Genomic DNA, 26,613 nt, shown 5'->3' on the forward strand with positions numbered 1-26,613 from the left:
AGGCAGCATCACTGGAGAAAAATAATAGGCGATGTTTCAAGTCGATACACTTCTTCAGATTGAAGAAAGGTTTTGACCCAAAACATCACCTATTCTTTTTCTCCAGAGATGCTGCCTGATCCGCTGAGTTGCTTCAGCATTTTGTGTCTATCTTCGGAATAAACCAGCACCTGCAGTTCCTTCCTATGCATTCAGGGTGCCGCTGAGTTGGGAATAAAACAAATACAGAACAGTAGAGCATTGGAACATGCCCTCCACCCCATACTGCCCACGTTGAACATGACACCAATGTAAACCAACCTCCTCTGCCTATACTTGATCCATTTCCCTCCATTCCTTGCATATCCATGTGTCTATCTAAAAGAATCTTAAATGCCACTATTGTATCCGCCTCCACCACCACTCCAGGCAGCGCATTCCAGGCACACACCACCTCTGTAAAAAGAAAACTTGCCCAGCACATATCCTTTAAACTTTCTCCCACTGACTTTAAAACTGTGCCCTTTAGTCTTTGACTTTTGCACCCTAAGAAAAAGATTTGGACTGTCTACCCTATTTATGTCTCATAATTGTATATGCTTCTATCAGGTCTCCACTCAATGCTCCAAAGAAAATAATTCCTTGACCTCTTCCTAACTGCAAATTCCCTTCCTTCCGATCCTATCCAGCTCTCTTGAATACTGCAGCTTTATGCTTTGTGGTGGAAAATTAAATTTTAATAGAAATCCAATCATTTACCTGCTTGACTTTCTGTGACCATATCCTGAAAGTTTATGTTTTTGAGTCCTCCATCAATGTGTTGTCTTTGTTTTATTATATGTCTAACATTTTCTGACCAGTTCCCATGTCCTGTTGTGTCCGTGTGTAACTCAGGCCATGTGAAAAGTAGGGTGCACAAACCTGATAGAAGCAGCAGGCTTGCCAGTGGCTGCCACAGGGGCAGAGATACAGGGGACTCCCTGCTGAGGGGAGCAGTGGGAGGATCGAGTTCAAAGGTTCAAGTCAATGACTTGGCCCCTGAGCCAGCAACACGTGGCTCCACTGAGAGGCTGCACTGCCCAGAAGCCGACTGTGAAGACAGTCACCCAGACTCTGGAAGACACAAGGTTGAGGGCTTCAGCCCCAAGAAGGAGCCCCCAATGAGACCACCTCCTCCAGTCATAAACCCAAGCTCCAGCTACCACAGCAAGGGCGCTCGACCCAAGGTTGTTGGCCCGAGGGACGGGTCCCACAACTCACCCGATCATGGAGCTCACCGCCAGAAGCACAGGGACAGAGCAGGGCGTGACTGTAGCCCAGAAGTGCTTGGGGCGTGTGGCTACAATGCAGATGAGCTGAGGGGACGACAGGGAGCGGACGGAGATGGTGGCAAGAGGAGGAAGGCGCGATCGCGCTCACGGGACCTGCAGCTAAGCGAAGAGGAATGCTCAGAACAAGGTATCGGCTTCCATTTCCCTCATGTTTCTGTGCAGTGTGTGAAATTCAGCGTGGTACTTCCATCGGGGCAGGTGTGTCCAATGACAAACAGTGCACTGAGTGCGGACGGTGAACTGTTGGAGTCTCGGGCCACTTGGTGGTGGGAGGGCAATGTAAAGTTATTTTTGGTTGGAAATTGGGGATGTGGTACAGTGAGCCGTTCTGTTCATTCAATGTGTAGTTTTATCACCCCCGCCCACCCCACTCAGCCTTCACCCAGCTCGAGAAACGAATCAAGTTGGCATGTAACAAATTGGCAAAACCCCATACCCCAGTGTAAGTTCTGTACCATTCCCGTTCCACCGAAAAGAATGAGGGGAACTTATGAGGCCATAAGTTCATCAGAAAATGTTGGGTATGAGAGTCCAGAGATGGCAAGCACTTGAAGAATTCCAAATGGTTTGTTCTTGCCCCACCTGAGATGACCTCTGTGTCAAGAGTCAAAAGAGAGTCAAGAGTATTTTATTGTCATGCCCCGAAACGGAACAATGAGGTTCTTACTTGCAGCAGCACAATAGATATGTAAATATAGTACTCTGTAAATACTGTAATAAACAACAAAAAGAAGTTCAGGGTATAAAAATTTGGACCATTGATTTTGTACCATACTCAGACACAAGCGGCACAAATGTTGCCAGCACTACTATTGGATCAGTGCACACAAAACCCTCTTAGATTAAATACGTATTGTACTCTCTTCCCAAGTGTTGAACCACTGAACATACATCTTCCCACTGTATCTCCTTGAGAAGTTTCATGCTTTTTTTGGAGTATGCCTGATGAAAGGGCACAACATTGCCTTGCATGAGGCACAGTATTGTGCTGTCTTGCTCTTCTCTGCTGCTAGAAGCTGGAGGTCATTCTCCTTTTCTCACACAGTACACTCTTCCATCTGAGCACCGTACGAACCCCAGCGAACGTTAGTTCTGATTGTCAGTGTGTTGGTTATTGTTCCCACATCCAATGGGTGAAGCCTTCCTTAATGCAAACTGGCTAATCACACTGATTTCTCTCCTCCCCATTCCCTTCCACCTACATTCTTTCCTCTAGCTTCACAATTCACAACTTCAATCCATTTGTCTCACGCTCCCTATCTATTCATCCCTGGTCTCTGTCCAGACTTTCTGGCTATGCCCTCCCCCCCCTAACCACCCCCCCCCCTGTATGCACCTATTACTTGCAGACTTGTCTTGCCCCTCCCCTAGCCTGAACAATTAGCCTGAAGAAGGGTCCCAACCGAAACATCACCCATCCTTTTTCTCCAGAGATGCTGCCCGACCGGATGTGTTACTCCAGCACTTTGTGTCTATCTTTTATTGTATCTTCCATTGTGATAGAGGAATATGCTTTAAACGATGTTTGATAATTCCAAGTTTGAACCGTCCCTCCAACTCAATCATTATCTTTGACTTTGTGTCCTCAGTTGCTCAGATCTCTTTGTTCCCACCCTGCTGTCAAATATTTCCCCTTTTGGTTCTACGTCCATGTCAACAGCTCTCGGGTGAAGAGTGTTTTATTGTCCATATGTCCCAAAACAGAACAATGATATTCGTACAGGCCATGAAATCTTAAATTCTCTCGCCATCGGTTCCCAATTAATCCTTTTTTACCCTGTCCCACATAATGCCTTTTTTGTGAGAGACGGTACCAGTGCCCATTTCAGTGACCTTCTCAAGGAGAAACTGCCCATTGTAATTTGTCAATGACTTTGTACCTGTTTAATCACGCCCCAGAATGCATACGTAACTGCACAAGAGTCACGTCGGCCACCAGCACTTCAGTGGTGAATGTTGATGGAGTTGGTCAGTACAGCTCACTGGTGACCTCCAGTGGCATTAATCTGTATTGCACTATTGTTGTTTGTGAGAGCTGGCCATGGACATGTTAGGTCTTACATTAACTAAATTGCAAGAAACTTCATCTCAATAAGTATTAAATTGGCTGTAAAGTGCCTAGCAATTATTGAGGCTGTTGTGATGTTGAATCTTTGGGGTGATTTTTGTGTTACATCCCTAATCCCTGAGTGGGCAAGACAGCTGCCCGTATAATCCATTAGTCCAATGATACCATCAAAACAATCAATAATAAATTTAAACACATCAGAACTCACTTTTGTTCTTTATAAAGTAAACCGTCTCAAGTGATCCAGCAATTGGAAATTATTTTCCATTTGCCCCCTGGGTTTTGTTCTCATTTGCCCTTCAGTCAGATGAATCCTCAAGACGCAAAAGTGTTTTATTGTCATGAAATGGAACAATTAAATTCTTACTTTGTAGCAGCACTACAGATATGTAAACATAGTACTCTTTAAAAACATAATAAACACCAATAAAGTTCTATATATATATATATACACGCGCGCACACCCTCAAATTCCTATAAAATCTTTCTCCCTTCATCTTAAACCTATGCCCTCGAGTAGTTCTCGATTCAGCTACTCTGGACAAGAGACTCTGTACATCTACCCAATCTATTCCTCTCATGATTTTATATACCTCTATAAGATCACTATTGTCTATTGTCACTGCTCATCAATAGTGCAAAGTCAAAACAATGCCCTCATGTCCATGTAGTTGAGCCTATTTGGAGGTTGTAGTGTTTAATAGCCTGATGAGGTGGGGAAGCTGCTGCTCCTGAACCTGGACATTACATTTGAGCAAGTCTTGAAACTGATCCTGGGAGGGAGAGCAAGGCAGTGGCATTAGTTTTGACTTGTTTCAGCAAAATGTCAGCATAGGGAGAATTGGCTGACGGTGGTACTTCTGTGCTGAAACTTGCGTTCCAGAGCTCCAACCCCTTTGCTGCAGGGAAGTGGAATACATCTTGCAGTGGGCTGGTTTATTCAGCACCTGCACCTCATCTTAGAGTGGGGTGCAAAGCCCAGGGGAGGCCAGGCTGCATAGAGCCGGTATCAACGGCCACTGGCTGTCCATGCTTCATGCTGTGGCTGAAGCAGCTGGAGGATTAATAGGTGTTGTTTGGGGAAGGCCTACTTTCTGGTCTGACTGATGAATATTGCTGCTTCTGCAGGGCTGAAGCCCAGGATAGAATATGGAGTGAATGACGCCATGCATGGGATTTCGAGAATGACCACCAAGGACCTGGAGTGGAAGGATGCAGAACTGGCACGGAAACTTCAGGAGGAAGAGATCAGGGTGAGAGAAGAAAACTGGCTTGTGGCCATTTTTGTAGAAATAAAGAACTGCAGATGCTGGTTAATACACAAGGATACGTAGTGCTGGAGTAACTCAGCACGTCAGACAGCATCTCTGGAGAATATGGATTGTTGATTTTCCGGTCGAGATCCTTCTTCCCAATCCAAAACAGTGCCTATCCCTGTTTGCTAGAGATGCTGCCTGAATCGCTGAGTTACTCAGCACTTTGTGCCCTTTTGTTTCTGTACTGTCTGTCTTCAATTGTCATATGTACCAACAAGGCAACAATAATTCTAACTTGCTGCAGCATAGTAGGCCTGCAGAAAACATACAAGTAGTTAATATATAATAAACACAAACATAATAAATCAAAACCACAATACCATTGCACAAAAGAGTCCAAAGTCAGTGAAACCAAAGACAGTCCATAGAATTGATAGTTAAGATTAGTGCTCAAGAGCTTGATGTTTCTGGGAGGAAGCTGTTATTGAACCTAGCTGTCATAGTTTTCAGCCTTCTGTACCTTCCTCCCGATGGCAGACATGAGGTGAGAGCCTGGCCTGGGTGGTGTGGGTCTCTGATGATGTTGGCTGCCTTTTTTGGGACAAGGTCTCCTGTCGATCTCTTCGATGGTGAGGAGGTCAGTACCTGTGATGAACCAGGCAGTGTCCACCACTCTCTGTGCAATATGTAGTGCAGGAAAGGCCGCTAAACTTCATCAGCTCCCTCTGCGCCGGCAAATGGTCCCATTAGACACCGGACTGGTAGAAGAATATGGGAGGTAACTCAGGGATTCTTACTGAGGTTTATCCCTTAGTTATTAATACAAAAAAGTAGATTGCCTTTACTCTAGTAAGACTTTAGACCTTAGAGATACAGCCCCCTTCGGCCCACTGGGTCCCCGCCGACCAGCGATCAACCCGTACACAAACACTATCCTACACACTAGGAACAATTTACAATTACCTACGATCCTGTAAATCTTTGGAGTGTGGGAGGAAACCGGAGCACCTAACTAAAACCCACGCAGTCACAGGGAGAACGTACAAACTCCGTACAGACAGTTCCCATTGTCAGGGTTACCTGGGTCTCTGGTGCTGTAAGGCTGAAGGTCTACTGCTGTGCCACGGTGCCCCCACTAATAGCCTGTTGCTGTTTGCAGAAGCTCACTGTGTCGAACCTTATGCCATTAAAATTGACGAACTCTGGTCTTGAGGGATACTGTAGAAATGCTAGCATCATGGTCACATACTGCTGCCTTGAGGTTTAGTTTTGTAAGGTTCCTTTTATTTGAGTGATACAGCATGGAAACAAGCCCTTTGGCCTGCCGAGTCCATGCCGACCATCGATCACCCTCACACACGAGAGCTCAGTTCAATGATTCATTGAAATGTATTGATATTCAAGAGCCAAGTGCCAGAGCTTACTTGGTAAAGGCATTCTTTGGAAGAGAGGCACAAAGCTGAGTGATGCTGTGTCAAGGGGTCAGGGAGTGTGAAGCTTCCTGCTTCTTCATGGAAGAGAGGTAAAGTCACAAGGCCCTGATGTATTAATCATTTTATACCATTTTTAACAATTAAAACATTCCACATCCAGACTTATATCCCACTTTACACATTTTGCTCTAAGCAATCTGCTTGGATAGCTTCCATTGTCTATTTCCTGTTACTCCCCCAAACAAAGGGATGTCTTGAAAACGTGTCATAATTTTTTTTTTTAATTATAAGGCACCTGATTGTCATAGACACAGTATTCTTACCTAATTCAGAGCAGTCATGGATGGCACGGCGAACAGAGCTGTGACCTAGTTCAGTCCTGACGTTGATTGCTGTCCATGTGAAGTTTGCACATTTTCCCTTTGTTTATCTCCAGCTACTTGGGATTCTCCCACGTCCCAAAGAGGTAGGGGTAGGTAAGCTAGCTGGATGCTGTAGATTAGTTTAATTTAGAGATACAGCATGGATACATGTCCTTCGGCCCACCAACTCCACAACGATCACCCATACATTAGTTCTATCCTACACACTAGTGACAATTACAGAAACCAATTAACCTACAAACCTGTACATCTTTGGAATGTGGGTGAAAACCCAGGCTGTCACAGAGAGAATGTACAAACTGCGGACAGATATCAGCCAAGGTCAGGATCGAACCAGGGTCTCTGGTGCTGTAAATCAGCATCTCTAGCACTGCGCCACTGTGCCTCCTCTACCTCAAGTGGAGGTGAGAAGTAAAATCTGGGGGGTTGATGGATATGATAGTAGTGTTTCATGTATTTGTGGACAATGACTCCTTGTCAGCTGAGAAAGAGGATTGGTTTAGAGGTATTGGTGTGTGAGCCGCTGTGTGTAAAATGGAGAGATGTGAGATTGTCGTCTGGAGCTGTTGACTGCATGCAGTGTGCACGAGTGAAGTAACAGCACTGAGCAGGAAGCTAACTCTATTTTCTCTTTCCTGATCCAGGCTACTCAAATTTCGGAGAGAGCAGCTCAGTTGGCACAAGACGAGGTAAGATTTGTCTTCAGAGCTTGCATCAATCAGATAGCTGCTGAAACCGGGGCGGCAGGGTGGCACAGCGGTAGAAACATAGAAAATAGGTGCAGCAGTAGGCCATTCGGCCCTTCGAGCCTGCACCGCCATTCAATATGATCATGGCTGATCATCCAACTCAGTATCCTGCACTTGCCTTCTCTCCATACCCCCTGATCCCTTTAGCCACAAGAGCCACATCTACCTCCCTCTTAAATATAGTCAATGAATTGGCTTCAACTACCTTCTCTGGCAGAGGTAGAGTTGTTGCCTTCCAACGCCAGAGGCCCGGGTTCGATCCTGACCAAGGGTGCTGTCTGACAGGAGTATGCACATTCTCCCCGTGACCTGCGTGGGGTTTCTCCGGGTGCTCGGGCTTCCTTCAACATTCCAAAGACGTACTGGTTTGTCGGTTAATTGGCTTAGATTAAAATGGTAAATTGTCCCTAATGTGTAGGGTGGTGTTAGTGTGCGGGGAACGCTGGTCGGCGCGGACTTGGTGGGCCGAAGGGTCTGTTTCTGCGCTTTATCTCTAAAATAAACTGACCTAACCTGTGGGTTCAGAACATAGGCCACATGGAACATAAAACAGTACAGGACAGGAACGGGCCCTTCGGCCCACGATGTCCGTGCCAAACACGATGCCACATTAATCCAATGTCCTCTGTCTGCATGTGATCCATATCCCACCATTTCTTGCATTTCGATGTTCCTACTGAAAAACCTCTTAACACTACTATTATATCTGCCTCCAGCACCATCCACTGGCAGTGCATTCCAGGCACCCAACACTCTGTATTTTTTTTTTTAAAGTGGCCGTTTGCATCTTCTTTAAACTTTTCCCCTCTAAGCTTAAAAACTATACCCTGTAATCTTTGATATTTCCATCCTGGGAAAATTGTTCTGTGTCTGATTATGCTTAATAATTTTATATATTAAAAAATGCGATATGGCCCTCAGCTTCTGATGTTCTAGTGAATACAACCTGAGTGTCCAACCTCTCCAATTAATATAAGCGAGAATTGCCCTTGAATCATCTTTATATAATGTCCAATGCAGTGGATGTTGACCTTCATCCTTCAAGTAATTGGTTCTCTGTTCAAGAAAGAACTGCAGATGCTGGAAAATTCAGGTAGACAAAAATGCTGGAGAAACTCAGCGGGTGAGGCAGCATCTATGGAGCGAAGGAATAGGTGACGTTTCAGGTCAAGACCTTTCTTCAGTCACCTATTTGTTCGTTCCATAGATGCTGCCTCACCCGCTGAGTTTCTCCAGCATTTTTGTCTATCTTGGGTTCTCTGTTCAGTCTTTGTGGCCAAACCTAATACCTGTTTGTCGTTGACAGGAGATTGCTCGGTTACTGATGGAAGACGAGAAGAAGCAGGTCCACAGGAAATCCAAGGAGAAGGATTCTGCACGAAGGGCAGAGGAAGACAGGAGGAAAGGTTCATCTGACTGGAGGAAGAACGAAGTAGAAAGGAAGGTAACTTGCACTGTGGTGAGATTTGATTCTAGGTTCATCATTCAAATTTGTCGGGGGGGAAAAATCTGGGGGAAATTAACTGGATCCTTAGCTAGAACTAGGTACCTGGTCATTTTTCCCAGGATGGAAATGTCAAATAACGAGAGGAGATAGCTTTAAGGTGAGACGGGCAAAGTTTAAAGGATATGTGCCGGGCAAGATGTTTCACACACAAGGTAGTGGGTGCCTGGAATGCGCTGCCTGGGGTGGTGATGGAGGCAGATATGTTTGTAGTGTTAAGAGGCACATGGATATGCAGAAATGGAGCGATATGGATCACATGCAGGCAGAGAAGATTAGTTTAACTTGGCCTATATGGACACACTGATGTGTTTTGTAGTAACTGCTTTAAGGTGAGACGGGGAGCAAATCCGAGTTTTGAAAAATGGATATGAACTGTTTTAAAATATCCGGGCAAGATGTTTGAGGATACACACACAGCCTCAGCATGGGTGCCTGGAATGCGCTGCCTTCTGCAGCAGCGGTGGAAAGCATGATGGTTCGGGAATTGGCAAGATAAGAAGGCTTGTAGAGTAGTGCGTTAAGAGGCACATGGAACTTCATGCAGAAATGGTGCAACTCCAGAGCAAACAAAATTATGATGACTCCAGCCGCTGCGGTCAGGCAAACGCCTCCGTTGCAGGCAGAGAACGGAGAGGGTGAGTTTAAGGCAATTGGCCTATAATGGCATATGGGACACACTGTATCTGTTTTTCTATTATTTATTACTGCCTACTATGTTCTGTGATGCTTTAAGCAAAGCAAGAATTTAATTGTCCTATCAGGGACACATGACAATAAACTCACTTGATCTGAAGAAGGGTTTACGGCCCGAAACGTTGCCTATTTCCTTCGCTCCATAGATGCTGCTGCACCCGCTGAGTTTCTCCAGCAATTTTGTGTACCTTTGAACTTGAATCATGTCCGGCATGGATATTGTGGGCTGTAGGGCCTGTTCCTGTGCTGTTCGGCTCAATTGTTACTACCTGATAGTTATGGGACACTGGGAGTTTTTTTAAGTTATAAACACAATAAACGTTTGCTGATGCATAGTAAGTAGCAAGGTGAATGGTTTTACGCTGCACTGCCTTAGGAGGCCAGTTGATTGACGGATGAGTCGGATGGGAGAGAGAAGGTTGGAGATGGTAAACAATGATGGAGGTGATCAGTGGAAACGACAAAACGATGTGGATGGAGGAATCTGATGTAAGGAAGGCGGGGAGTGAAATGTAGAACGAGATTGAATGATGGTCGGTAGAGGGGAATAGGATGGGGAAGAAAAGCGGGGTATGCTCAGAGTAAGGAGAGGTATGAAATGAATAATGGAGATGTGAAAATGAACTGGGTGATGGGAGGTGGGCAGTGAAAGTAAGATGTGTGGTGGGAGTGGGGAGAAATCTGGGTAGATGAGAAGAAGGAGTGGGGTTTTTGACTGAAATTGAAGAATTCAATGTTCATACTGCTGGGTTGTAACCTACCTAAGCGGAATATGAGGTGCTGTTGCTCCAGTTTGCATGTGGCCTCACTCTATCAATGGAGGAGTCAAAGGACAGAAAGGTCAGTATGGGAATGGTGGTTAAAATGGCTGGCAAGATCCAGCAGGCCTTGGCAGGTGTTCAGCAAAATGGTCGCCTGGCCAAAGCTTGGCGATGTACAATAGGCCACATCCTTTCCAATTCAAGCATCCTCCAGTCTGAATGCAATAGACGGGGTTGGAGGAGATACATGTAAACCTCTATCTCACAAGGACTGTTTGGGTATCTGAATAGAGGTGTCCCAACTGGTGTAGGGATGGGTGCTACATCCTCTGCCATTACAGTGGAACAAACGTAAGGAGGGGGAGAGGTGAGTGAACCAAAGAATCGCAGGCGGACCAAACTTTAGCTTGTTATTGTCAGGTATACCAAGATACAGTGAATAGTCTCATAAACAGGTTTGTTGCGTGCTATCCAGTCAGCCGAAAGATTGTACATCCACAGAGTACAGATGCATGATAAAGGAATTAACAATTCGTGCAAGGTGAAGCCCGATTAAAGATAGTCCAAGGGTGGAAATGCTCCTGCTGGAGTAGAGATTCAAAAGAGTGGAGCAATTGTAATGAATGATTGCAGATCCACTTCTGAGACCACCAAAAGCAGAAAGAGGTGGGGAGGGGAAGATGTGACTCGGCAGTGGGATGGCGTTGAAGGTCATGGAAATGTGGGAGGTTGATGTGTTGGACGTGGAGGCTAGAGGGTTATGAGGAGAAGGGTCACTAGATGGCACTGCAATGACTCTGTCGACCTCTTGATGGAAGGTTTGAGAACAAACTTAAGGGCCTGTCCCTCTTGGGCGTTATTTGCGTGTCATTTATGTGACATAATTTATGCGCCATGCCGTGCTCTTAAAGTGCGCATGGCGTGCATTTACGCGTGCATGGTGCATGGTGGCGTAGGCAGTGAGGCTCGTTAAAACGGCTGTCAAACGCGCGGCGCCCCAGGATTTTGTGATTCTCAAAATCTTCGCGCCGCTCCACCTGCGTAACGCACAAATGGCGCCCAAGTGGGACAGGTACTTTGTACTGTCTATTGTTTCTCAGAGTGGAAGAGAGGAGCAACAGTTCTCCTGAAGACTCAGTGCTAGGATTGCCACCGTGAGTGTATTACAATACCGAGTAAATCTGCAATATTTATGAATGATAAACAAATTGGTGCTTTGACAAATGAAGTATGATACTGATTGTAGCAGAACATAGAATAGGCAGGTTTAGCAGATGAGATGATGCAGTAGAGATAGGGAAGTCAATACAGACTTAATGGTGGGGATCTAAGGTGTGGAGGAGCAGCAGTATGAACATTGAATTCTTCAATTTCAGTCAATTCAGTGGATTTATGTGCAGAGATTTTGAAGGGTCTTGGGACAGTTTGGGAGTAGGTAGCAAAGGATTTGGGATCTTGGATGGATCATGAATGGAGGAGTTGAGTACAAAAGCAAGGAGGTTACAGTGATCCTCCCAAGCCCTTGTTTGATCACGTTCGTCTGATGCTGTACACCACCATCGGAAGAAGGGGTCTTTCCTAAAGCACACTATCATGGATTTTTTTACAATTGTTTTCCTATTGCACTAATGCGTTGTATTTTTGCAGTTTTCTTTTCATTGTATTCTAGAATTTATGCAAAATTTATGTATCATTTGTTTTTGTGTGTTGTCTGAGTATATTTGCTTGTGATGCTGCTGCAAGCTTTTCATTGTACTGTACCACACCATACTTATGCATTATTACAGTTGAACTCTGTAAGGTGCACTGAAGGGCCAAGGATTTACCCTCCTCAGTCACCAACCCGTGTGGTCCTGCTTGCTTACTCAGTACAATACACAACAGTTGTGAGATTTTAATCCATGCTTGGTTTTAGATATTTAATGTTGACAGGTGCAATCTTGTGGCTAACAGGAGGAGACTACATTGATGCAATAATTTACCAAGGCCTACATTCTGTTTTTGTTGGTATTTTATTTAATGTAAATGCGGGTATAGTGTTCAGGCTGTAATATACTGTTTCTCTTATCAACATTTGCCTTGATTTCCTTTCAAACATACAATTTGAGTACAGGATTAACCGGCAATCTAACAGAATGATCAGCAGGCCAAGGAGCCTTTGTGGAAAGAGAAAGAGTTGATATGTGGAAAGGAACTTTAGATGCTGGTTTACACTGAAGATAGACACAAAAAGCTGGAGTAACTCAACAGGCAAGGCAGCATCTCTGGAGAAAAGGAATAGGTGATGTTTTGCGTTGAAACTCTTCTTCAGACTGGTGGAGTTCCATCAGAACCCATTTTCATGGATGATTCTGTGCTCATTAACTAGGTGATAGTTTTTATGATATCGGACTCTTCAGGACAGACGTAGGTAGAGAGGAGGATGCATCTGCTCAGCCTCATCAACAAGTGAGGCATGCGGTCAAAGAATATTAGAATTACTGCAAATTGAATGCTTACTTCAAAGAGATGGTTCAGACATGATGGGGTGAATGGCCTCCGAGAGTTGTATTAAGTTCTAGGAGTTGGGGACTGAGGTGACAGGCAGCAGTGTAAAGCTGCCTCTGTCTGTCTGACAGATCCCCTGGGCATTCCCCTGCTGATGAAGGAATGGTGCTAATCACTTTGAAATTGGACTGCCTCGTATCACATTGCCTGCAACCCTTCACTCCTCCAATTCCCAACTATTGGTGGCCACACCATGAACTGCCCAGAGTACAAGCTCAGGAATTCTCTCCATAACCTCTTGCCCTGCTAACTTTCCTTGTTAACCCAATCATCTCTGGGATCATCCTCTCCAACGCCAGCACATTGTTCCTCCGATGTGTGACCCAAAACTGCGCATAATACTCCAAATACGGCTTATGAAGAATGCTACCTTTGAACAAGCCTTTAGTCCTCTGCCCCAGTGTCCTCTTCTACTGCATATCGGGTTTTCTTTACCATTCTTGTGTGCCCAATAAAGTTTTCCTACAGTTGAGATGGTTTGTAAATGCATCATTGTGTTGATCTCAAACTGGATCTTGGCAAGAGAATAAATAATGATGGGAATGAGAGGAGGGTGTGGAGGGGCTAGAGTAAAGAAGAAATGATGAGAGCATCTCTGCTCCTCAAGTTCAACATCTTCAGGGAAACTCAAGATAATTCAAGTTTGGTTAACTCGAGAGTGGTTTACTGGTTATTGCAGGGTCATGCGGTGGTGGGATGAATGTTCTATCCATTGAGTATAGGAAGGGCAGTGGTTCGCCAGGTGCGTAGGAGTCATGTCACATTAGTTTAATGTCAAGGTTACCGAGATACAGTGAAAAGCTTTTTGTTGCATCCTAACCAGTCAGCGGAAAGACTATACATAATTACTATTGAGCCGTCCACAGTAGACAGGTACATGATAAACGTCTAGTGCAAGATCGTCCAGTAAAGTCAGATTAAAGATAGTTCGAGGGTTTCTAATGAGATAGATGGGAGGTCAGGGAGGCTCTCCATTTGTTGCTCTGGGATGACTGAGCTGCAGGTCTCGACAGTCGCAGTAGACCGCACTGGAGAAGGGGAATTGACAGACCCTAGAAGAAATTAAGAAGAGCACAGTTAAAGTAAGAAACGCTGCTGTTGGAACAGAGGTTTAAAAGAGTGGATTAATTGTAATAAGTGATTGCAGATCCACTTCTGGGACCAGCATGTAGCAAGTTGCATGGCTTGGGTGCCGTGTTGCAGTCTTTGGTTAGTTGGATCCAGTGTGGAACTGTTGGTCAGCACTCTCTATGCAGTCTGAAGGTTCCAGTGTCACAACCTGTCACCATTATGTCTGCAGTGGTTTTCTGTGTGGGCCGGGGGCGAGCTGATGCCGTCTTCCAGTGCTGTGATATTCTTTCTTTCTCCTCTCTGTGCAGCATGACACCAGCGAGTATGTCAAGCCCAGGTGGGACGAGTTGGAGTCATCAACCGTGAAGCCCGAACGGCCAGCCAGGTAAACACTCGGACGGCTTTCATTTTCATAAGTTATAGGAGCACCACTCAATCATGGCTGATCTATCTTTCTCTCTCTACCCCTTTCTCCTGCCTTCTCCCCATAACTCCTGATACCCTTAATAATCAAGAATATATCAATCTACACCTTAATATACATTGATGGCCTCCACAGCCTTCCATGGTAATGAATTCCACAGACTGACCACCCTCTGACTAAAGAAATTCCTCCTCATCTCCATTCTAAAGATATGTCCTGTTATTCTGAGGCTATGGCCTCTGGTCCTAGACTCACCCACCAGTGGAAACATCCTCTCTACATCCGCTCTATCCAGGCCTTTCACTATTCGGTAAGTTTAATTGGGGTCTCCCCTCATCCTTTTAAACTTCAGTGAGTACAGGCCTAGTACCATCAAATGTTCATGATATGTTAACCCCGTCATCTCTGGGATCATCCTCTCCAATGCCAGCACATTGTTCCTCCGATATGCCAAAACTGAGCATAATACTCCAAATACAGTCAGTTTTATGCAGGGTTGCTCCTGTGCTCTTTCCTCTAATACCAACAGAAAGAGAGAGAGAGAGAGAGTGTGTGTGTGTTCTCTCGTCATGGGCAAGTTAGGGCGAAGGGCCTGTCTCCGTGCAGTATGACTCTCTTGTTGCCTGGGGAAGGGAACCACATGCACAGATCTGTTTTCCGTTGTGTCCCCGACTGAGATATCTTTACCTCTCCAGATGATTCGCAGGTTTAGGCTGAGCACTCCCTGTTCTGGACTGATTCTATGTATTAGCGTGTTGAGTTTGTCCTGACAGAGCCAATTTGATTAGGTCAAAGGATGATTAACGATTCACATTTTTCACTGGGTCAGTTCCCTATCCAGAGGTCAGTATGAGCATGTGGGCAGCTGTCAGTTTTTCTCAGATGCTGCCTGACGACCTCACCTGTCCACTGTTCTTAAACTTATTTTGTCCTTCTGCCAATAATGGTTCTATATCCTGACTTAAGCCAAGCCTTACACTTACCATTGTTTCAAGCTTTGTTATTACCCGAACCATTTCCATTTATGTCATTTCTCAGTATCAAGTTATCCCGGAATATTTTATTCCCAAACTTGTTCACCATGGGACCATTTATCCATTATGGATAACTGCTCAAACTTCAAGTCTACAAGATGTTGTATAAAACATTGGTGAAGTCGTACAAGACGTTGGCGAGGCTACACTTGGAGTATTGTGTTCAGATTTGATCAGCACACTGTAGGAAATGTACCATTAAGCTAGAAAAAGTGCAGAGAAGATTTACAAGGATGTTCAAAGGACTTCAGGGCCTGAACTATAGGGAGAGGTTAGGCAGGCTAGGTCTTTATGCCTTGGAGTGCAGGAGGCTGAGGATGATCTTGCAGAGATGTATAAAATCACGAGGGGAATAAATAAGGTGAATGCACAAGAGCTTTTTCCCCAGGATAGGGATAAGGCATGTTTAAGGTGAGAAGGCAAAGGAACCTGAAGGGCACATTTTTTTACACAAAGGGTAGTGGGTATATGGAATGAGGTGTCAGAGGAAATAGTTAAGGCAGGTACAAAAACAACATTTTAGTTTAGTTTATGATTGCCATGCATTCTGAGTTAGAATGAAAAGTTTTGCATGCTATCCAGTCAAAAAAAAGACCATACATGAATGCAATCAAGCCACCTACAGTGCACAAACGAAAGATAACAAGTACAACATTTAGTGCAAGATATAACATTGAGGTCTGATAAAGTCGGATTAAAGAGAGTTTAAAGTTCTCCAGCAAGGTAGATGGGAGGTCAGGACCACACTCTAGCTGATCAGAGGACTGTTCAGTTGCCTGATAAGAGCTAGGAATAAACTGTTTCCGAATGCGTTTTTAAAGCTGCCAGATGGGAGAGAAGATAGGGAGTGAGAAACGGGCCCGGTGCTGGAACATTTAACAAACATTTAGACAGGTATAGGGATATGAAACTTTTAAGAGTAATATCGGCTAAATATGGTAGTTTAGTTGGGGCATCATATTCGAGAAATTGGGCTAAGGGCCTGTTTCATGCTGAATGACTTGTTACCCCCAGTCAAAAATCAAAACTCTTCAAATGATGAAAGAAAAAATTAGTTTCACCAATTATAAATGGTTCATGCGTTGAATATAGTAACATCAAAGCTAACTCTCCCTAATTTTCTCTGATTTGACATCTCATTGAACTGGAATTCCGTTGATATTGTTTATCCGTGCATCCTCTCGTGGAATCCTAAATTACTTGGGATGCCTCAGCAAACTTGATGGATGCGTCCAAGTTACTAAATCCAGCTACCTTGCCTTTTCTCTTGCCAGATGAAGGGAGTAGAGGTGGAAAGATACTTTTTTTCTTCAAACTGGCTGACCCAGCATTGCCAGTTCTCCAAGAATCAAATTCAGAAAATAACCTTTTGAAAATAACCTAGGCATTGAGCCAAATTTAAGTCAGTGCCAAATGCAGGAATGTTGGCTCATGCACAGAGTTTCCTGTTCCCCTCCCTAAACAGTTGCCCTTCTCTGGAATTGACACACCTTGATCACCCCATCGATGGGAGCAGTGCCAGAGAATGAGAGCACAACAACCTAATGAGGGAAAATTACCTGAGGTCTATCCTACTTTTAGCAATCACTTCATCCTGTCCAGGCCTTACAGCTCACACACAGTTGAATGAATTTAGCAGGTGTTGGTGCTCAGCGCCCTCACACACTTGCATGCATACAGCGAGGCTCTGAATCTAAAGGGTGTGAGACTGAGCCTTGCCAGTGAAAATGTTGTTAGGACTGGATGGCTTCAGTTATAAGGAAAGACCAGATAGACTGTTTTCCCTGGAGCAAAGGAGGCTGAAGGGTGTTTTGTTTATTGTCACGTGTACTGAGGTACAGTGAACAGCTTTATTGTTGCATGCTATCCAGTAGCAGAAAGACTGAGTATGATTACAATCAAGCTGTCAAAAGTATACAGATTCAGGATAGAGGGTATAAAGTCCAGGAAACTCTGATTAAAAATAGTCCTAGGGTCTCCAATGTTGTTGATAGGTTGGTTCAGTGGCCCAATAACAGCTGGGAAGAAACTGTCCCTGAATTAAATAATGAGGGTCAGTGATAAGGTTGAGTCACAGTCTTTTTCACAGGGTAGGGGAGTCTGAAACTAGAGGACAAAGATTTTGGTGAGAGGGGGAAGATTTAATGGGGACCTGATGGGCAACCTCTGCACACAGAGGGTGGAGCTGCCAGAGGTGATGGTAGAACTGGGTATAATTATGAAATGGATAGTGAATGTTTCACTGTCTCTTATCAGACTATATCTTAACAATTCATGTTCTCACCTATCTTGGTATCAGCAAAATTTGATACAACACACTCAGTGTCTTCATCATCGACAGAGATTGTAAATAGCTAAAGTTTTAAACAGATTATCTGGGTCACACCTTATTAAAACCCACTGAATTTCAGATTAAACAATGAAAACTAATCCTCAATTCCCGGTTGTAAATTATAGCCCCTCCACGATTAAATTATGGGGCAGGATTACATTCATAGAAAATAGTTGGCATTGCATTGTTAAATAATGCACACGTCAAGAAATGAGAGTTAAACATGTTGTGTTTATTTACTTTTTCACATTGACTTCAAAACAGCACATTTTTATTACATACCACAGATATTTTTGTAACCATTTGTGAATTCTGTCAGGGTGATTTTTTAACCTGTACAGTTAAAATTAGAGCCAAATTTGACTGAAGTTTGAGAGTTGATTACCAAGTAGCATTATTGCTAACACTGGTGAAAAGTGAAGGGGTGTGTGAGTGGGTGCACTTTAGATATGGGGGGGGGAGGGGGTTATTTGCCTTGTTAATTAACATGTAAAGTAAATCTCTTCTCCCAGCCTTGCTCTCCGATGTCTGATTGGCACTGTATTATTGGAGGAGTGGAGGTGCAGGGGAATCCACTGGGAATGTTTTTATTTGGCTTCATTCATTCAGTCAGTCTTATTACAGCTTTTTGTCCTGCAGGCCTCCTGCCCACCGAGCGGGGTCTGAAGACTTGGACCACAGGCTCAGCTCACAGCGTCCTTCACGTCCTGGCCCTAGGTCTGCAGAGTCCTCACAGAAAGGTAACGTACAGTGGTGGTGGGAACACTGGCTGGGATAGGGAACTCTCCAGGGATGAACTTCAATGGTTTCTTCAATGGGATTCAGTTCCAGAATACCTGGTTTATCCAGGGATAAAGTTCAGTGATCTATTGCAAAGGATTGCAGGTGTTACAGACATTGACCAGAAAATGGTCAAGGTGGTGAATCTGTGGAATTCATTGCGACAGACAGCTGTGGGGGGCCATGTCATTCGGTATTTTTAAAGCGGACATTGATAGTGTTCATGATTAGTCAAGGCGTTTAAGGTTATGGGGAGACGGCAGGAGAATAGGGTTGAGACGGAAAATACTGAAACTACTGCTTTTATATACATTTGTGTCTTTTTCAAATTATACAATTATTATTTGATATGTCGGTCCAGGCAGCTTTTTCACTCAGAGGGTAGTCCGTATCTCGAATGAGCTGCCAGAGGAAGCTATAGAAGAAAAAACAATTATGATCTTTTAAATACGTTTGTTCAGATGTATGGATAGGAAGGGTTCAGAGGGATTTGGGCCAAATGCAGACAAATGGGACTCGTGCAATATGCCAACTTGGTCATCACAAACATGGTGGCTGAATGTGTAGGAAGGAACTGCAGATGCTGGTTTATACCGAAGATACACACAAAATGCTAGAGTAACTAGGCGGGTCAGCCAGCATCTCTGGAGAAAGGGAATGTAACATTTCGGGTTAACTTCTTTCTTCAGACAGAAGGCCCTGCCTGGAACAGGCTGATGGTCCTGTTTCTGTGCTCTATCCGTCTCAAAAAATAATTCCCAGTGTTTAGCCAAAAGGAGTACAATGATTGAATATTTGAGGTGAAAGGCACAGATGTGCGCACGGATAAGCAAAATAAGGGGGTTTGGCAGAAGTTGTAGCCTGGGTCATCATGTCCCACACCGTTGCTGATGTTGGGACTTGCCCACGTTTTCCTTGCATAAGTCCTGGTTCCCGGCCGATTGCTGGGCTGCCAGCCTCACAGGCAGATCCCACTTGGAGTTGGGCCAGGTAGCCTGACCTTGTGCCGACTTCCCAACAGTCCGACTGGGAAGCCAGATCCTGAAGTCAGCTCCAGACTAAACCTGGCATACACACAATGGTCCCATTGAAATATCAGGAGCAAGGTATGGGGAGCTTGTTTACATTAGTTGGTTTCACTGCCTTTAATTCTTTACGTGTGGTTTGCTCTTCTAAATGTAAAACCTTTGATTTTAAGACATTTTTAACCAATCCCATGTGTGGACATTAAATTCCTAGTCGTGTAACATGCGGCTAATAATCCTCAATTCAATGATTCAATTATATTTTGTTGTCACATGTACCTAGGTGCAGTGAAATGCGTTGTTTGTATACAACACAGTAAAATCATATAGCAGACCTCACTAAGGCAGTACACAAGCATCGCCACGTTTTGGCTCTGACAAAGTTGCAAAGTTCACTGAACACTCAAAAAGCTGGAGTAACTCAGTGTGGCAAAAAGCTGGAGTAACTCAGTGTGGCAAAAAGCTGGAGTAACTCAGTGGGTCGGGCAGCATCTCTGGAGAAAAGGAATAGATGCCATTTCGGGTCAAGACCCTTCAGATGATCGAATGTGGGATCTCCCCTGTGTCACAGCCATTGTGTGAGCTCACCAAGCTGCAGATGCCACACTCCAGCAGTCTGTAAACGATATTGGATGTCAGGTCCACTTAAGAGCTCTCCATCCAGGAACAATGGGCCTGGAGCGGCCTGATACCCCACTTGGGGAACTGGAAAGTGTGGCCTACCGGAGTCATTGGGTTGTACCAAACAAAAACAGGCCCTTCAACCCACCAACTCCATCCATTACCTATCTCTTGTAATACCACCTGCCAGCGATAAGGATAGCCCGGAAGATAAGGTTGTAGCCATCTAGCACGGAAGCAGGCCTTTCATCCCAACTGATCCATGCCGGCCTAGGTCCTGAATTGTGGAAGGCCAATTTCAGTGTCATAAGATAGGACCTGACCAACAGACAGGGAGCAGCTACTTGTGTGAAGGTGTACCTGTGGCAAGTGAGAGTCATTCAGAAGTAAAGCAAGGAAGGTTCGGGGTTAATACATTCTCATAGGATGAGGGGTAAGGACAGCAAGTCCAAGGAATGTTAGATTAGTAAGACACTTGGACAGGTACGTGGATAGGAAAGGTTTAGAGGGATATGAGTAAAATGCTGGTAAATGGGACTAGCTTAGATGAGGCATTTTGGTCGGCATGGATGAATCGGTGGGGTCTTGACAGGCTTTGAAATCTTTGCCCACAGGCGCGGTGATTGTGGTCCATCTGTTCAACCAGGGCAGCCAGTGGATATAATATCAGAAATTAGGGAGTTATTGGAAGAAGCTCTGAGGGGTATGAACGAGTGTACTTGGAAAGGCTGGGATAGATCAAAAATAGTTGGCATGATTGTCCATTATGCAAGACAAGGCTGTATTTGTATTCCTTGTAGGCGACTGAGGGGAGATCTGGTGGAAGTATTGTTTTGACATAATAGGTTAAGAGATTTAAAAGGAATTTGAGAAGGGAAGTTGACAAGTGGCAGAGTGGCGCAGCAGTACAGCTGCGGCCTTTACAGCACCAGAGACTTGGGTTTGATCCTGACCACGGGTGCTATCTGTACGGTGCTTGTACGTACTCGCTGTGATCACATGGGTTTTCTCCGGGCGCTGTGGTTTCCTCCTATACTCCAAAAACGTGAAGGTCTGTAGGTTAATTGGCTTCTGTAAATTGTCCCCAGTGTGTAGGATGGAACTAGTGTACTGGTGATCGCTGGTTGGTGCTCGGTGAGCTAAAGGGCGTGTTTCCATGAGGTATAACTAGAGTAAACTAAACTAAAGGGGGGTGATGTGGGAAGGTGCTTCCACACTATGTTTGACAAATACTTAAATGTCCACAGTGTAGAAATCTCTGGACAAAGTGATGTGAGGCCCACTAGTCTACCATTTCCTGTATTACCTCTTAATCAAAGGCTACTCTCCAATGCAGTACTCGAGTTAAACTGAGGAGATCATACCTTCCAACGACAAAGGAGTACAAGCTTAGAACTTACAACCAACAGTGCCATTTGATCCACTGCTCCTCATGTCACAGTTTTTATGAGAATGTTGCCAGGACTTGAGGGCCTGAGCTATAGGGAGAGGTTAAGCAGGCTAGGACTTTATTCCTTGGAGCGCAGGAGGATGAGGTGTGATCTTATTGAGGTGTATAAGATCATGAGGGGAATAGTTAAGGTAAATGCACAGTCATTTACGCAGAGTAGGGAAATCAAGAACCAGGCGACATAGGTTTAAGGTGAGCGGAGAATAACTTAATAGGATCCTGAAGGGAAACTGGAACTAGCTGCCAGAGGAGGTAGTTTAGGCAGGTACTATAACAACATTCAAAAGACATTTGAACAGGTAGTTGGGTAGGAAAGGTTTAAAAGGATATAGGCCAAACGTAAGCAGGTGGGACTCATATAGATGGGGCATCTTGGTTGGTAACGACAAATCGGGCCGAAGTATGACTATGTGATATGACTGTGCCGCTCACAGTCATGGCTAACATCCTGCTTGAGGTATGGTGGCCTGGAACAGACCTCAGAAACACCCGGAGGCTTTCTGACCACCATGACAGCCATATCATTTTGTATTGCGTATTTACTAACTGGTGCTTGTGTTTAGTTTCCTATTACAGGCAATGATTGAGAAAAACCGGCACTTGCATGAACGAAGGGGATTCATATTTCGAGAGTTTCGTCAATTTATATCCAGTGTGGATTGGGCCAGCAGAACTGGAGAGATTGCTTCCCTTCGACTCATCAAAGTGGAGAGAAACCCAATGGACTTTGGCATAGCAGACCTTAGTGAGCCAGTACACAGTTCCGGTTTTGCTTTGCGGAATAGAATCTTCAAATGTAATGTGTTTGCACAAATAACTTGAGGGAACTTCTAAAATATTTTGGTTTTAAATTAACAATGTTAAGTTGTATTAACTTTTTGTATATTTTTTTTGTTTCTAACCATTTAACTGGGCCTTTCAGTTGATCTCTGCAGTATTGTGCTCATCAATTGGAATGGCTTGCATCAGCACCAAAGATTGGCTCTCGTGATGGAAGTCTGTGATACTTCTCTCTCCTCTTGTCCCTCCAGCTCTGCCTCATGTTGATGAGGCCATCAAATTCTTGGATTGGTTTAATTTGACTGAATGGTTGAGTAAATTCATGACTTGTTATTGGAGGGATTAACACATGATGTGCTGGTGAGAGTTGGTGCTACTGTTAGGATTCAATCAAACAGGCTTCGGAGCTCAAAAATCTTTGCTGCATTGGATGTAATTTGGTCCATTGTGACCTTTCTGTTATGTTACAGTAGAAATGTTACTGCATGTGTAATTAATTGCCATATCTCTGCACTTGCTGCCTCAAGAAATGCATATAATGTTATTATAATCAACACTTTTGCATATCTATAGCATGTTTAAAATCCTGCAGTTAATACTCTTCCCATCAACATTTACCCATTATAAATTTCTATGTCCACATCTAAATTTGAAATTGCCCACTTATTCTTGCTGTCATTGTGGTTCCTAGAGTTGTAGAAGCTGCAGTCTCAGTGGCAATGGTCTGGTGCAAGTTTGTGATGTGGCCATATTATTTTATAATCACTAATTTTCCAGCCTAAAGACTGCTGGTTGAATCTACCTGGCTGCATTCTAAGGGAAGGATGTATGAACAGATTTTGATTGTGGATTAGCAAAGACATCCAATGGTGTTCTACTGTGTGACTAATTGGCTCGTTGGAAGAATGCTTTATTTGAAATGCGTTAGGATCTGCACGACTGGGTTCCTGCCATGGCCCGTGGCAACTACACATCAGTCCCCACCTGCACATTCAGTGGGTGAGACTCCTTCCCCTCGACCGGGCCGTTTCCCAATCCCATTTCCATTGTTGGATGAGCAGCTCCTCAAGAAATGCACATCATGCTACTTCACTCTTCCCTCTTGGGTAATGAAGGACGGGATGTTCCTCAGTGTGTGTCACGGACGGTGTCACAGTCACGGACGGTGTCCATTTCCACCCAACCTGAGTCTCCAGGGTAAATGGGACCAGCCTACTGTCTCCATGCAGTGAGGGACAAACCACAGGCTCTGTTCAGTTGTTACCTGGGAAAACTTTTGTTCTAAATATAGGATCTGCACAAACTGGTAATGTTTCAGAGGAAGCCAAGGGCCGCATCTTCCTCCAGAGATGCTGCCTAAACCGCTGAGTTAATCCAGCTACACATAGCAGGGGAAAGCAGACTTAATCCTAACCACCGTCCTGCTGTCCACAAATTGTCACAAGCCCACCCTTCACCACAGTTAAAAATGGCTCTCAAACCCATTATGAATCGAATGACCTTTGCATAGATGTGTAGGAAATAGTTGCGACATAATATGCGACTTTTGTATGTTCTCTCAGGACCCCACGTGTCCCTGTGAATGAAGGTGCTGCCTGTCCAGGCAGTGCTGCATGCTGCATGTGTGTTTGTGAAGCCAATGTAAGTCACTGATGCATGTTGTGTTGAGGCTGCGTGGTGTATGTTGGGCAGCTGGTGTGAGCAGAGGCTATGAGCTCAGGCCGTTCACCTCAGGCACTGACCAGGGTCACTCGCAGTACTATGCAAATCCTTTAGAGACATGAAACAGCAGATGGAATCGTAAGCAACAGGGCAGCCCAGTGGCACAGCTGGTAAAGCTGCCTCCTCACATCGCCAGAGACCTGGGTTCGATCCTGACCTCACGTGCGGTCTGTGTGTGGAGTTTGCACGTTCTTCCTGTGAAACGTGTGGGTTTCTTCCTGGCACTCTGGATTCCTCCTACATCCCAAAGACGTGCAGCTTTGTAGATTAATTGATCCCCTGTAAATTGCCCACGGTGTGTAGGGAATTAATGTGAAGGTGGGATAGCATAGAAGTATACCCGTGATTGATGGTCAGCGTGGGCCGAAGAACCTTTTTCCAGGCTGTAGCTATCGATCAAAATATGAAGTGTTGGAGAAACTTGGCAGGTCAGGCAGTATCTGTGGAAGGAAATGGGCCTTTAGCCTTTGTCACTTACTCCACCCATCTGCCAATCACCACCCCGCTCACCTGTACCCACCTATCACTTGCCAGGCTTTGTTTCCCACCTCTTTCTTCCAATTTTCTCCCCCCTACTCCATCAGTCTGTAGAAGGGTTCTGATTCAGAACATCATCCGTCCATGCCCACCAGATCCTGCCAGACCCGCTGAGTACCTCCAGCACTTTGCATTTTGCAAATCTTTTAATCCAATCATCCATGGAAAGCTCGAAGGCTAAACATGGTAGGAAAACGAGGCACACTTGTCATGGTACACAGTCTCCAGATTTAGTTAGCGCCCAGCGTTTCCCTGGGAAAGGGGGATCCAGTGGGATAGGAGCCTGCATTACAGCCACATTGACGCAGGTACGCGATCCTGCTACTTCACTCTGATCTTCAGGGAAGTTCTGCTCCATCTTAGAAACAAAGTTAATTGGATTCCAATATGAACAATTAACGATCAAATGGATTTAACTGTTCCTGTGTTTCTGTGTACCCACCCAGTCTGGAGAGACCAAATTACATCAAACTGCTCAGAGACTTTCACTCACTTTGGTGCTGGTACTCAGGCTCTCATGTGCTCTCGTTACCACCATGCTGTCCTGTCGAGATCAGTCATTGCGTGTCTCTCTATCTGTCTCTCTGTGTCCGTCTCCCTGTGTCCGTCTCTCCCTCTCTGCTCTCTTTCTCTGTCTCTCCCTCTCTGTCTGGCTCTCTCTAGATAGAGACTATGTCTGTCACTCTCTCTCTCTGACTGTCTCAGTGTCTGTTTGTCTGTCCCTATCTCTATCTGTCTGTCCTCCCCCCCCCCCTCTGTCTCCCCTCACAGTCCTGCCTCAAAGCCTGCTGCTCAACGCTTTATTTTTGATCCCGTTTCACATGTTGCTCTCCATAGGATTGGATGTCAGTGTAGCCTCTTGTATGCCCTTTATGTCAGGGAGTAAGTCAGTGGCGAATGCACCAGCAACCCAGAGGCATGAGTTCAAATCTCCTGTGGAATTTAAATTATGTAAATCATCTTGGATTTCAAAGAGATGCTGGTTATCGGTTATTGGTTAACCCTCGATGTCAAGCTCCTCACCAATCCCCAGACTTTCCCACCCACCAAGGCTCCATCACGGTGCACAGTAACCATGCCCCCTTCCCGCACCTAAAACTCCCAAACACATCGTCGACTTCCCCATCCAAAGGAGCTCTGCTGTTGGTTCTGTGCTCAGAGGTGGGACCCAGGTAGGTAATTTGGGATTTTGCAGGTTTAATTATTCTCCAGTTGGATTTTCCATCTCTCGTTTCAATGCACAACCCACATACAACTTGAGATTTCACTTCCATCACCTCCAGGATGAGTATGATGCAAAGTAAATCATTCTTCAAAGGGTGAATTTGTGGTGAAGAAGCAATTTTGTCTGCTTTTGCAGGGGAGGTATGTTGTGCCTCTGGTATTTGTAATTCACTCAGGACACCTGTGATAGGACTCATCAAAGCAGCTTTTACTTTCAACCCACGAGTAGTGCTTCGCTTGCACTCTCCTCCTGACAATGGCTTGTGTCCTAAAGAGGCACGGCTGTGGTGAGGCCACATCGCTGGCTCCTGTCTAGGCTTGTGGCTCAGGAAAATTAAAGCCAAAGACTGGGGTCAAATGTAGTCTCATAGTTTCATTCTTCAGATTGAGAATCCTAGACATGTATCAACATCAGGAAGTAGAATAACTCTAGGGTTTGTTGATGCCATGTTTTAAGCTTTGAGGCTTAGTAAGTGGTGGGAGTTGAGGGGGGGTGGGGAGTGGTGAAGTGATGCGAAGATGCAGTTAGATTGGAGCCTCCGGCCAGTGTACTCCGAGTAATGTTTGAATGCTCTCTTTGCTCAATGTCACTGTCTGACCTCTGCTCCTTCCAGCTGATTTAACACACACATACACACATATATATCTATATATATTCTAGATATGACCAAATATTATTGTTGATAGCAGCATTTATTTGCCAAATTATTACTTTGTGCTGTTCTGAGCACACATCATCACAAGCTCTGATCTATGTTTATTAACTATATTACCACGTTACCGATTGCTAACAAACTGCTTCTGTTAATTGGATTCAGATTATTTTTGTACATCTTTTTAATTGTTTGATATTGTCAACAACACTTGTGTGTTTTTCTGACAATAAACTCATGAAATGCTGCTTGA

General features: G+C 44.7%; 1 protein-coding gene across 3 annotated transcripts in view; it reads left to right on the top strand.

The window, feature by feature from the left end:
* ccdc50a (coiled-coil domain containing 50a) overlaps positions 1 to 26,613 on the top strand; it is a 68,713-nt gene extending 42,100 nt beyond the window's left edge. The window contains exons 6-12 of one of the 3 annotated variants that reach the window (XM_055645865.1): positions 874 to 1,437; positions 4,507 to 4,631; positions 7,095 to 7,139; positions 8,506 to 8,658; positions 14,087 to 14,163; positions 18,208 to 18,308; positions 22,008 to 26,613. In XM_055645865.1, coding sequence (XP_055501840.1) covers positions 874 to 1,437; positions 4,507 to 4,631; positions 7,095 to 7,139; positions 8,506 to 8,658; positions 14,087 to 14,163; positions 18,208 to 18,308; positions 22,008 to 22,027 — 1,085 coding nt within the window. In that variant the 3' untranslated portion in view covers positions 22,028 to 26,613. The remainder of the gene's footprint in view (positions 1 to 873; positions 1,438 to 4,506; positions 4,632 to 7,094; positions 7,140 to 8,505; positions 8,659 to 14,086; positions 14,164 to 18,207; positions 18,309 to 22,007) is intronic. The other 2 variants (XM_055645866.1, XM_055645867.1) reach the window with 2 other exon arrangements.

This window comes from Leucoraja erinacea, chromosome 14 (assembly GCF_028641065.1).
Source record: "Leucoraja erinacea ecotype New England chromosome 14, Leri_hhj_1, whole genome shotgun sequence".
Lineage (NCBI taxonomy): Eukaryota > Metazoa > Chordata > Chondrichthyes > Rajiformes > Rajidae > Leucoraja > Leucoraja erinaceus.